We start from the raw sequence: 13,185 nt of genomic DNA on the forward strand, positions 1-13,185 counted from the left end.
TTAAGCTAGTGTGCATGAGTCAGGGATGGGAGGAGAGGGAGAGAGAATCCTAAGAGGCACTATGCCCAGAGCAGAGACTGACACAGGGCTCCATCTAACAATCTTGAGAGCATGGCCTGAGTAGAAATCAAGAGTCAGATACTTAAATGACTGAGCTACCCAGGCACCCCTGGAATCCTTAAATATTTTTTTTTTTTTAAAAAGGAACTGGCAACTAACGAAGAGCAAGGTATGTTAGATATTTTTGTTTTAGGAGAAAAGGTAAAAGAAACTGAGACAAACATTCCTATACCTGGAAACTCATTTATATTCACATTGGAAACCTAGAATGTCATGGGAGTAAACATGTCTCTGGAATTTGTATTAGTTTTCTATTGATGCATAACAAATTAACCACAAATACAGTGTAGTGCAGCAACATAAATTTATTATCTCACCATCCTGTAGGTCAGAAGTCCAGGTGGGTTCAGCTGGATTCTCCACTTAGAATCTCACAAAGCCAAAATCAAGATGTCAGTTGGGCTGGGCTCTAATCTGGAGGCTCCAGAGAAATAATTCATTCTAGTTGTTTGCACAATACAGTTTCTTGTGGTTGTAGGATTGAGGTCCCTAATTCCTTGTGAGCTGTTGGCCAGAGTTTCCCTAGGTTCTAAGGCCACTCATTCTTTCTCATATGACCCCAATCATCCTCAAAGCAGCAATGACATACAATGGAGCCCTCCTCATAGGTCAAATCTCTCTGACTTCCCTTCTTTCCTCCTTCATCTGTCTTTAAAAGGCTTATATATTTAGGCCTACCAAATAATTTCTGTGTCTTTTTTTTTAAGATTTATTTATTTATTTATTTATTTATTTATTTATTTATGATAGACAGAGAGAGAGAGAGAGGCAGAGACACAGGAGGAGGGAGAAGCAGGCTCCATGCCGGGAGTCCAACGTGGGATTCGATCCTGGGACTCCAGGATCACGCCCTGGGCCAAAGGCAGGCGCTAAACCACTGAGCCACCCAGGGATCCCCAATTTCTGTGTCTTAAATTCAACTGACCTAATTAAGCTTTTTTTTTTTAAGATTTTATTTATTTATTCATGAAAGACACAGAGAGAGAAGCAGAAATCTAGGCAGAGGGAGAAGCAGGCTCCTTGCAGGGAGTCTGATGCAGGACTTAATTAATCTCAAGACCCCGGGATGACGACTTCAGCCCAACCACTGAGCCACCCAGGTATCCCTGACCTAGGCTTTTTATCACAACTATAAAACCCCTTCACAGCACAGCAGTATCTAAAGTAGTGGGTTTGATTTAATAACCGAGGAAGAGGAATCTTGGGTAGGGGAGTCATCTTTAGAATCCTGCAGATTAGAATGTTTTGGGCTAGTCCAACATGAAGTGTCCAAAATATGTACTTTGTACTGAGTTGGAGGCCCAGTACTGCATATTAATGATGAAAAATATGCATTCAAGGAACTTCTAGACTGGTAAATATACTCTCACAAAAAAGATATTTGTGCAAGGCCAGCTTTGTGGATCAACTTTTTACAGACAACACTGAGCAGTATCCTGAAGATTAGGCATTAGGCAAAGAAAGGGCAACATGAGCAAAGACCTAGTGGTATGACATAGCAGGAGTTGGGGAAAGAGGGCTCTATAAACTTTATGGTATTTCTTGCAACCTTATTGTGTGACAGGCAATGGTTGCAGATACAGAAAGGCTCCATTCTAAGGAGCTTGGTCTTTTATATTATAGGTAAAGAAGAGCCAGTAAAGAGTTTTAAATAAGAGTAAGCCAATCAGGATTGCATTTGAAACAAATCATTTGGAAATTACTCTGGAGACTAGACTAGTGGGAATTGGTCTAGACAGAGAAATCATTTGGGAGGCTGAACAATATCAAAGCCATAGGGGGAAAAAATGGGGAATGACTAGAATGCTAAAGAGAAGGAGATTGAATTCAAGCAATGTTTTGGAAATAAAATTGACAGAACTTAATCTTTTTGTGGATTTGAACCAGGAAAAGAGGACATGAAATGGGTCAAAAAGCCAGATTTCTGATTTAAGCCACTTGATGGATTATAGACCCACTGACCAAGATAGGGAATATAACATGTCCAAGAGGAGCTAATGGATTATTTTAGATAAAATGATTTGATATGTAATAGAAAAGGAAAGGAAAAAAATCATTCATTTTTTTTCCTTCATTACATCATTAAATACCTATTTAGCAGTCACTGTGGACCAGACAGTAGTATGGGCACTCAGAATATTAAGATTAGGTCAGCTCCCACTGCCCAGGAGCTCACAGCTCACTGGAATGTGACAGATACATAAGATAACTATAAAATAATATAAATAAGTGCCTGAGGAGGCACACTGTACAGGGTATTTTTTTTTATTTTTTTTAATTTATTTATTTATTATAGTCACAGAGAGAGAGAGAGAGAGGCAGAGACATAGGCAGAGGGAGAAGCAGGCTCCATGCACCGGGAGCCCGATATGGGATTCGATCCCAGGTCTCCAGGATCGTGCCCTGAGCCAAAGGCAGGCGCCAAACTGCTGCGCCACCCAGGGATCCCGTACAGGGTATTTTGAATGCAACAGATGAGCGGCATCTTCCTTGGCCACGGGGTCAAGAAAGATTTCCTGGGGGAAGCAACTCAAGGACTCAGTCTGAAAGGATGAGTTAGATGAATAACCAGAGGCATAAACAGTGTTTTTCTGTGTCACTGGGACCACAGGGATACCTGAGATAGGCTCCATATCAAGGTGTCATAGTCAGCACTTCTCGGTAGATATGATAGTTAGATACATAAACCATTCAACAGGGGCTTTGACAGTCTACAGTTAAGCAGAAATGGATCCCTTAGGTTTAGCAGTTGGCTTAAGTGGATATTTGGGCAACTTCACTTCAGACCTTTAGTTTAAGCCTGCATATGATGAAACCAAACAAAAGCAGATTTGAGTCTTCCATTTGCTATAGCTTTGTTGTTCCCATCATCTGTGAAAATTGTCCTTTTTCTCATTGCGGTAAAGGTAATATTATTTTCTGTAAGGAGGAATTTCGAAGCCCACATGAAAATAAATGTATGGGTCATTTGAACCATCCAGTTTTCCTAAAATATTTTGCCCACTAGCTTCTTTCAGTACTCCAAAATCTTCAAAATCAAAAATAATGCCTTTCAACAATGGAATAACTGGATACTTCCACGAAAAAGAATGAAGTTGGGCCCCTACCTCACACAGTACTCAAAAGTTAATTCAAAAAAAAAAAAAAGTTAATTCAAGAACAATCACAGAACTAAATGTAAGAGGTAAAACTATAAAATTTGCAAATAATAATAATAATAATAATAAGTGTCAATCTTTGTGATGTTGGGTTAGCAGTAATTTTTTTTTGATAAAAGCACAAGCAAAGTGTGCCCAAGATTGCGAATCCGAGAAACCACCAAGGAGCTGACACCGATGCAAGCACACGAGGGTTTATTTACAAGCTCGAGCTTGGGTCCAAGTATACCCGACACAGCGGAGCAGGGACTTGTACCCCAAAGTGGGTTACAGCTGTTTTTTTTATAGGCTGGTCTAGGGGATTTTCAGAAGGGGTGGAGGAATTTCTCAAGTTCTGTTTACATTCTGATGTGGGGCTTTCAAGAGCACTGAGCTCTGTTCTCTTTCTAATATGGGACTTTCTACCAGGGGTGTGGGCTCTGTTGTCTTCTGATATGGGATTCCCTGCCGAAGACATTGAGGACATTCTGCAGTTTTTCCCGTAAAGTTCAGCTCTTATTCACAGGGGCCTAAGACGGCTGTACTTGTGCTAATGCTAAACTTTAGGTGGGATGGCCTTAATTTTTCTCGGCCTCCACACAAAGTAATAAATAAATTGGACTTCACAAAAATTAAAGTCTTGTGTGCTACAGATGATACCACCAAAAAAAATGAAAAGATAGTCCACAGAATGGGAGGAAATATATGCAAATCCTATATTTGATAGGAACTTGTACCCAGAATATAAAGAACTCGTATAATTAAATAATTTTTTAAAAGTTTTAAAATTAGCAAAAAATGTGAATAAACATTTCTCCAAGAATATATACATATGTTCAGTAAGTACATGAAAAAGCACTCAACATCATTTATCATTAGGGAAATTCAAATCAAAATCACAATGGGCTGCCACTTCATACCCACTAAGATGACTGTCATCAATTAGAACCCAGCAGTCCCACTCTTAGGTAGATACCAAGAGAATTGAAGACATGATCATGTAAACATCTGCACCCCAATGTTCATAGTAGCACTATTTATAATAGCCAAAAAGCAGAAACAACTCAAACGTCCATTAATTGATCGTGGATTTTTAAAATGTGGTTTTGTCCACATATCTGTATGATGAAGCATTATTCAACCATGAAAAGGAGTAAAGTACTAATGATACATATTTCAATAGAAACGAACCTTAAAAACTTTTACTCTGCTAACTGAAAGAAACCACATACAAGGCAAGATATTCTTTAGTTCTGTTTATCTGAAATGTCACAATAGGCAGATCTAGAGAGGCAGAAATTAGATTCATGGTTGCCTGAGGCTAGAGATAGGGAATGGGTGGGGAGGGACTGCTAAATGGTCAAGAATTATTTTGTGTGGGTGGTGATGATAATGTTCTAGAAGTGGAGGCAAAAATTGCACAATCTTGTGAGTTTACTAAAAACCATTGAATTGTACACTTTAAATAGGTAAATTGTATGGTATGTGAGTTAACCTATCAATAAGAGGTTAAAAAAAATAATTCCTTTAAGTTAGGGTGTTTTTTCTGTTTAAAAAATATGGGGAGCAGGGAACATTTTAGTATTGCAAAGAGTGACTCAGATGTCTGATACTTTCTGGTGACCAATGGGCTAGAAGCAGGACTCTCAGTGTTGCTGGGCCTGATTAAAGAAACCCCTGGGAAGGCCCACTTCAAAAGAACAGCACCCTGAGGGAACAGAGGTGACCAGGAGAAAGCCATAAGGTGCTGACATCTGAGGAAGATGAGAAGAGGTCCTCCTGATGAACAAAGGTCTAGAAATTAACCTTATCTGCTTAATAACCTTGCCATTAACTTCGTCTGGGATTATGTTTTGTGTACTCAGGCTTCAGTGAAAAAGACTCCTTAGGTTCAGTTAAGCTCAAACATAGGCGAGACACAGTGTCCCAAGCACTGGATATGAAGATGTATGGCATGCTCTGCCTCCACAGCTCTTATGGTCTTATGTCTTATCCATAATGAAAACAGAAATAAGGCAAAAATAGAAAATTAAAGTGAGTTAGTTTTCATGTCAGGTGACTAAGTAGCAAAAAAGGACAACATCTGGTATATGGTACATATAAAATGGACTGTAGGTTTTAAGAGATTACAGTCTAGGGACGCCTAGGTGGCTCAGTGGTTGAGCATCTGCCTTCAGTTCAGGTTGTGAGCCTAGGGTCCTGGGATCGAGTTCCACATCAGGCTCACAGCAGGGAACCTGCTTCTCCTGCCTCTCTCTCTCTCTCTCTCTCTCTCTCTCTCTCTCTCTCTCTCTCTGTCTCTCATGGATAAATAAATCTTTTAAAAAAAAGTCTCAGTCTACACATGTTGCATTGGATGGGGTGTTTACATTTTTTAAGAATGTAGAATGTAGGGAAAAATTGTAAGGGACTACTGGTTTTCAGCAGGGCATGAAGGGGAAACAAACTTTTTCTGCATATACTTGATCAGAGAATGGTAAGGAAGGTTACTTCAGTTTGTCCGTTGGACAGATAGTAACACCAGTATTTCTGTCAAACATTGTGCTAGATCCTAGAGGAAGTCCTTTTACCTTGGAAGAAAGAATACCAGCTCCAGTAACAAACTAAAATAGCTGCTTAATTTTGCCTCAGAGTGAGAGGGCAGAAATAGATGTCCATGCTTGGCCTTTGCTCTATCAGGAACAGTCACGTGGATTGACACAGGAAGGTAGGCATGTAAGTAGTCCATGGACATAGTTCCTTCAAGTAACTACGTGGAAAGAATAGGTAGGTGATGAGTAAACGAATTATACCATCTGGCATCCTAAGGAGTCCACTGTACAAGTGTAGGGAAAATTAAATTAGAAAAAAATCCTGTTAAATTCCTTGACAGGGAAGGAAGGGCTTACATTCAATGACAGAGCTTCAATAATTTTCTTTTTCAATCCTATAGCAGACATCAACTTGGATATATCAAAGCCTTTGAAAGCAAACCTGAGCTTTACCAAGTTGGATCAGATAAACAATTTATTAAAGAGGATAAGAAGTACACACAGCAAAGAGACTTCAGCCCCATTGGACACCATGCTGAATAAGGATGAGTTTCCAACCTCAAAATGTTTCTGTGGAAAGTTGTCTAAACCTAAAGTTCATGGTGATGGAGCACAAAAGATTCCATTTCAAGAAAACATGTGGAGAACTGTTTCTTGCTTTCAAAAAATTTCTGTCCATACCACTCAGATAGTGGTCTCCATGGAAACTGTTCCCCATCCTGATAAACCATGCCTGTTAGCATCTTTATCAAACCTCAGTGGAAGCCTTAATGTCAAAACAGCACAAAAAGTACCTGGTAAGTCACAGAAAGGGGGAGAGGGAGATGATACATGATTTGTTAACATCTGAAAATATGTAATTTTAAAGATTCATATTATGTAGAGGTTAAAAGTTTTAAGGACCATTACAGATGGGGACATTTCTGGTTTGTGACCTTATTTGAAGAGAATTCTATAACAAATCCTTTGAACCTAAATATTTTAACACCGTAAATTAAAGTGTTTGTATCCATTTCTTCAGGCATGTTCCTACAAATGTCTGTAAAATTGTCCACTTCTAAATTCCTTTTTACCTGAAATAACTGTAGTGGAACCGTGGAGTATCAAGTTTTGTGAACCCTTAGAGCAGTGGATCTCAAAGCATGGTCTCAGAACCTTGCCTAGAACAGCATTAGCATCACCTAGGAACTTATTAGAAATGCCACATTTCAGACCCTGCCCCTGACCTACTGAATTAAAAAGCTCTGGACATGGGGCCCAGAAATCTGTGTTCCCAAAGCTCTATAGGTGATTCTGACGCACTATATTAAGTCACTGGTAACAATTTATTAAAAAGAAAGAAATTGTTCTGGTGGCAGGTGTGCTTACACAAAGTGTAGCAACTTTGTTCAACTTTGGAAGGACAATGCCATTGATCATGCCAACAGTACCTGGCAGAGAAAGGCTATGCTTCAGTACCCAGCCTAGCAAAGAGTGGTGTGGACCCTGCAAACTGGATGGCACTGATGAGGGGAGAGGTGAGAAATTAACAGGCAATGACGTCTACATTGTTCTCTTTGGTTACCATGACTAAAATGTTAGTGCTTTTTCACACTGAATCAAACAGGGTAAGCAGAAGGAATGGGAGGAGAGGAAGAGAAAAAAAAGACAAGGTACAGGTGGGAAGTAGCAGTTTTCAATCACAGAATCTGCTACTGTTGTAGTTCGGGGCACAATGCCAGAAATTTTACTTCAAAAAGTAAAAACACCAAAAAGGAAACATTTTTTCCACTTTAATTTGCAAGAAAGAATTGGGGTTAGAGGGACAGTGCAGGGGATAAAGTAAATCCTGAAACTATATGCAACTTTGTTGCTTACTAAAAAGTAGTTAAGTAGCAGCTGGAAACACACTGGAACTTAGTTCCTTATAGCCAGTTTGGGCACAGTATTTTAAGAGATAAAGGAAAAGCTTTATGGTTGAAAAGTATGAATTTTAGGCCAAAAAGTAGATTTATTTCTTTCTCACCAGAAATATTTGTGACCAAGCCAGGTAAAAGCACTTTTTTTTTTATTGTCTTAAAAGTTAGAAATGAAAAATGTAAGTTCCATGGGACATGAAAGACCATGAAACACTGGAGGCTACAATGTCTGATTTATCCACAATTGCAACCCACACAGCACTGGCCCTTTCCCATGCCTTTCCAGTGGTACCTTAATCATAGCAGGGAAAGGTTAGGATGCAAACAGAGGGAAATAATTTAAATGGATTCTACTCAATTCTAGGTCCTTTTCTGTCTTGTTTTATTCATTTGCTACTCATATTTTACCCACTCTTAATGGTGTCTGTCCTCAAAAAAACATCTCTATAATGTCATTAAAATCCTCTTGCTGAGCTCTACAAGATAGTGAACTCATTCTGCTTTTGTAATTCGGTTTTTTTCCCCCTTCACACTAGAAAAACTACATGCCCTATCCCTTTTACAATTATGCCCTTCAATCTAGTTAAACACAGAAATAGAGACTATAGCTCCTACAAAGACATACTTTATAGAAGTCTAATATGTAGTGTCCAACAGACGTTCTCAAGTAGTTACTTGTGTCAATCAAATCAAATCAAATTGAAATGAGCTATTTAACAGGAACAATTTTATTATGAGAACATAATGAACGCCAACTCTGTTTTCTCTACATTTCTCCTTAATATGGTGGCATGCTCAAACAGTTTAAGAAGATAACGAAGTTAGCGAAATAATAATTATAATTAAGTAAAATGAGATTGTGTTAAATTCAAGTTATTACTGATGGCTGATTTCTGGGAAATTATAGTTGAGAGATTATTACCTACTTTTCAAAAACTGACTTTTATCTATGCAAAACTTTTTTAAAGTAGACATAATTTTTAAACTTCGGACATTAATTTCATTATATAGTTGAGTATCTTAAAAAGTCATGCTTTGCAACCTGAATGAATACACTCAAATATATATGCAAGGTACATTTTTGATGGGTGGTAAAAAGTATCCCTCACCGCCCCCCCCCCAAAAAAAACCTCCCACCAGTAGTTATATTTCTTTTTGTATTCTGCAAGTGACATCACTCTGCATTAAACTAAATTTTTTTGTGGTATATCTTTGAGCTCAACAGAGTTAATGTCAGATTTTTACAGTTTGAACCTAATACAGAAATACTTAACTGTGTCTTTGATTTTACAGTTTATATAACTATTGTGACCATCTGCAGCAGCTGCACTTTTCAAATTATTTGCTGAACCAAATTGAGCACAGTGACAAAAGTAGTCATCTCAGATATACTCTTAAACAGAGAAAGGAAAAGGAGCATTGCCTTCGTACAGTATAGCCATCTGTTGTACAGATGTTATTGTATAGAATGACTTAAGATAAAATAATTGTAGAAAAATTTCATTAAAACCTCAACAATTTGCACTTGTTTATGCGAATCTGCATAACTCCCCAATGAGACAACACACTTGGGGTTTCTTCGGTTCTCACTCACTTTCTCTTTGATCCTTTTTGATGTGCTGATTTTAATAAACACAGTCAAAAATATCATGGAAAAAACTACAAAGGAACAATTATAGCAGCGAAACTACTCTAATCCCTAGCTTACGCAAGCTATTTTTAGTGAAATATTTTTTTTAACACTCTTTATGTGACAATGTTACATAAACAGGGTAAAAACAGTCCTTTCCAGATGAGTTTTAATTTAGGAGCTGAAATAGATTTGTAATGCCAGAAGAATCTTACGTTCTAAGTAATATTTAGAGAAACACAAGGGGGGAATGTGTTGTAGGCATGTTTCCTCACTTCTGCAAGGTACGAAAAATATTTGAGTTCGTCTAATAATTGTGTTTTTTTTTATCATCTCAACTGTCAGAAGCTTACGGGAAGAGTATGGGAAAGAGAATAATAAAAGCAGGAAGGGGAAAAGTTAATCTTCTTCCTGAGACATTGACAATACATTTAAATCTAGGACATTTTCATATTCATTTACTGTTCTTTTACAACAAAACCTATACAAAGTATTCACCGAAATGTTTTCTCAATTTGAAATGAAATGGTTAAATATTTTTAACTTAAAAAAAGAAAGCCGCAAGTTCTTCTTAGCTTTCTGTACTGTCTTGTGACCCTAAACTATGAGTTTCAAAGGACTTGATTTTTTCCTAGTTCTACTCTGCAGATGCTAGTGTAACAGTGACTTATAATAACCTAATTTGTATTTCTGCTGGAATACTTTATGTTCTCCCATATGTCTTTGGTAAAATGGCTCTAAAGTTCTGACTTCAGTAGATGTAATGCTTAGGATTTTTTTTTTCAGTTGGTATATAATATTGAAAAAAACCCAAATGAATCGCATTTAGAGATTGTATCTTATTTTCTGAAACATTTTAAGGCTGGTAGTGTTTCTTTGCTATCTATTAAATCCATCCCATTCTCTAGTATGTTCTTTTTAAAAACAACCCCCTTCCCTCTACCTACACATATAACACAATCTTTTTTGCCATTTGAAGTATGTCCTTTTGGAGAAACCATAAGTATATAGCTATAAATTGTGAACACAGTGTAGCACTTTACACAGGCAGGGTGGGGAGTGAGCTGCAGACTTTAGCTCCCCTTGTCAAGAGTAAATTATGTCTCTATTAGGGCGTCACTCCTTGGATTTTGGCAAATGAGGGTACACGATTCAGGCTGCAAAATGGCTGTACTTTAGGCTGCCTTGCTTTTGCTCAGGGACACTTAGATTAGCAACCTCCACGATAAGGAGAAGGGAAATAGGATATGAACAAGTTCAGTCGCACAGAAGGTTGGGGGCAGAGTCTAAGTGAGGCCATCTTGGCTCGCGTTTTAGTCAGAATTGGGGAAAAGTTGCAAGTATCCCTTATCCACAGGCATTTATGAGACTTGCCATCTGAGGCAGAAAACAATGAGTTGAACTCCTTCTTGTCAAAGGGCTGCTACTTAAATAACTTTCACTACCCCAGCCTCTGTCATCCAGATGCACTTATGTTTGCTTATAAACAAAAGTAGAGAGAAAAAAAAGTGTAACCACATTATTTTTCACATATACAAATACCTCTTCTTGTGTTCACGGAATTTGAGACCAATAAACCATTAAGAACCTCAAGTTCCTTTTCATGTACTGAAAAGTGAAACCCAGTCATTAATTGATACAAAGTGGAGTTCCAGCTTCTCATACCAGAGTCAACTGGATCTCCTGAGGAAAATCTCTTAAGGCGTTGTCATAGTTGTTGGATGCTGCAGAAATGCAAGTAAGCCTAAGGGGAAATCAAACATTAAATTAGATATGACTACCTAAAATAATATGTTGCAATAGTGAGCTATTTACAACACCCCAAAGACTTTTGTTTCTTTTAGAAAGAAACCACTCCTCTTTCCAGTGCCTGAACAATAGGAAATGAATTCTTTGACAGTGAAAACCAGAGGACAGACCTAACTTTCAGGCCGCCATTGAGGATTGAAGTGGGAGTAAAGCATGTAGACAGCTATACAAATCACTGACACACCTTAATGAATATTGGGTGTGGGCATCAGGGTCCTGTCAGTTTTGACACTGTGTCCCAAGTAGCTTAAACCCAACACTCAAGGAAAGGTGGAGACCTCATTGGGTCTGTAACATCTGGGATTTTATTTGTCATTTTGGCATACCCCGCAAGCGCAAAAGAAAGAGTAAAAGGGGATTATCTTGACAATGAAATGAGTTACTGAATCTTGTGATAATGAAAAGCAGAAGAATTCTAATGCCTTTCTATGGTCCCTGAGGTAGAGGTGCGTTTATAGTTTTACAGAAGTAAAACGTAGACAGGCAGAACAGATGGCCTAGAGTCCGTGAAACATGACACCCCTCACCTCAGAACTGAGTACCACTATTAATCCTGGTCAGATTCCCTCTTATTACTTTATAACAAGGTTCAAAGTTGCTACTGATGAACTGGCATGTACCTCTTGTTTTACTCTTAAAGTATCTATAGATTACGATTTTTTTCAACAGTGATATTTTTCTGTATATCCTGATGGACTTTTGAGACATTCAAAAGAAGTAGAATAGAAAGTTCTAAAGATTAAATGGGAAATAAGTAGAAAAAGTAAAATTACCATGATTTTTTTCAAAATAATGTTTCATATTATTTCTCTAATACAGTGGGAAATAAAAACCATAAATGTATAAGATGCTTTCTGGGGAGTAATTCTCTTGTCCTCTTAGAAATCACATGCAGTGGAGAAGAAATCCCACCATACAAATTTTATTCTCCTTTTTGTAATTGTTACATACAATAATATTAGATTAGCTGGAATTTTGGGTAATAGTAAGCAATACCAATACTATTATCTTAGATCTTTTTTCACACCCTTAGAAAGAGAGGTAACAAATTAAGAATGTTTGATGTCTTTAAAAAAAAAAAGAAACACTGGGAGATAAATGTTGTTCAGACATGTTTATACAGTTACTTACTCTTTTGTTTAACCAAATTATATTAATGCAGTCTTCCATATCTTTCATTTGGGATACTTAAATTTTTGTTTTAAAAGGTGTGTGCATCTTTTTAAATGTCTGTTAGGCAATTATTGTTCTTCATATACGTTTTTTGTTTTAGTGCTATTATGTTACTATAGCTGCTTTGGATTCCAGTGGGAAATTTTTAAAATACATAGGATATTAACTTTAGAAATTAAGAAGATAACCCCTGGGTTGAATTTCTAATGTCTTAAAAGTCACCTAATAAGCAGCTAACTTAGGATGTCGAGCACTATCATGTGCTCTGGTGTAGTGAACATGATGTACCTGCCCAGCCTTTCGTAGAGGGAGATGATCTCATCTCAGAGAGATAACCATCTCTGACTTTTTCTTCTGATTCATCATCGACCTGAACTCCATTTGAACCTTGTTAGACAAAAAACAAGCAGAATTCCTGGCCCAAACTATAAAATATAATTAAGCCCTTTTGAAATGATGTGTAAAAGAACATTGCTGTACCCCCACTTATAACCACTACCACCACCACAACCAATAAAGTTAAATCAAGCACTGCCTGTAATGGATTAAAATAATAAATGTTCCTGGATTTCAGTGTTTGAAGTACTTGAAGAAAACAGGCTCCCAGCAGCCTGGGTAGCTAAATGCAGGAGAGACATTTATTAATGACGAGTTCAAGGATTTGGCCTGTTTAAGATCATTACTTTCTGTTTACCGTGTGTTATACATCTTTTATATTTTTACACAGCCCACATGTGTCCACATGCAATAACGAAAGCTTTTTTTCCAACAAAAGAATTGTTAATTGTGTAAATACGGTTCTCTTGGGGAATGTGAAGTCTTCATAGGACTCTGCTCCCCGCTAATGAGAAATCCAGTACAATTATAGTCTTCCAAGTATATCCACC

At 37.6% G+C, this 13,185-nt stretch overlaps 1 protein-coding gene across 7 annotated transcripts in view; it reads left to right on the forward strand.

The window, feature by feature from the left end:
* Window positions 1-13,185, forward strand: part of VPS13B (vacuolar protein sorting 13 homolog B) — a 748,802-nt gene that overhangs the window by 583,017 nt on the left and 152,600 nt on the right. For 6 of the 7 annotated variants that reach the window (XM_055303543.1, XM_055303538.1, XM_055303540.1 and 3 more), the window contains one exon: window positions 6,190-6,585. In XM_055303543.1, the coding sequence (XP_055159518.1) occupies window positions 6,190-6,585 (396 nt within the window). The remainder of the gene's footprint in view (window positions 1-6,189; window positions 6,586-13,185) is intronic. The other variant, XM_055303542.1, reaches the window with a different exon arrangement.

The sequence above is a fragment of the Nyctereutes procyonoides genome, unplaced genomic scaffold, assembly GCF_905146905.1.
Source record: "Nyctereutes procyonoides isolate TBG_1078 unplaced genomic scaffold, NYPRO_anot_genome, whole genome shotgun sequence".
NCBI lineage: Eukaryota > Metazoa > Chordata > Mammalia > Carnivora > Canidae > Nyctereutes > Nyctereutes procyonoides.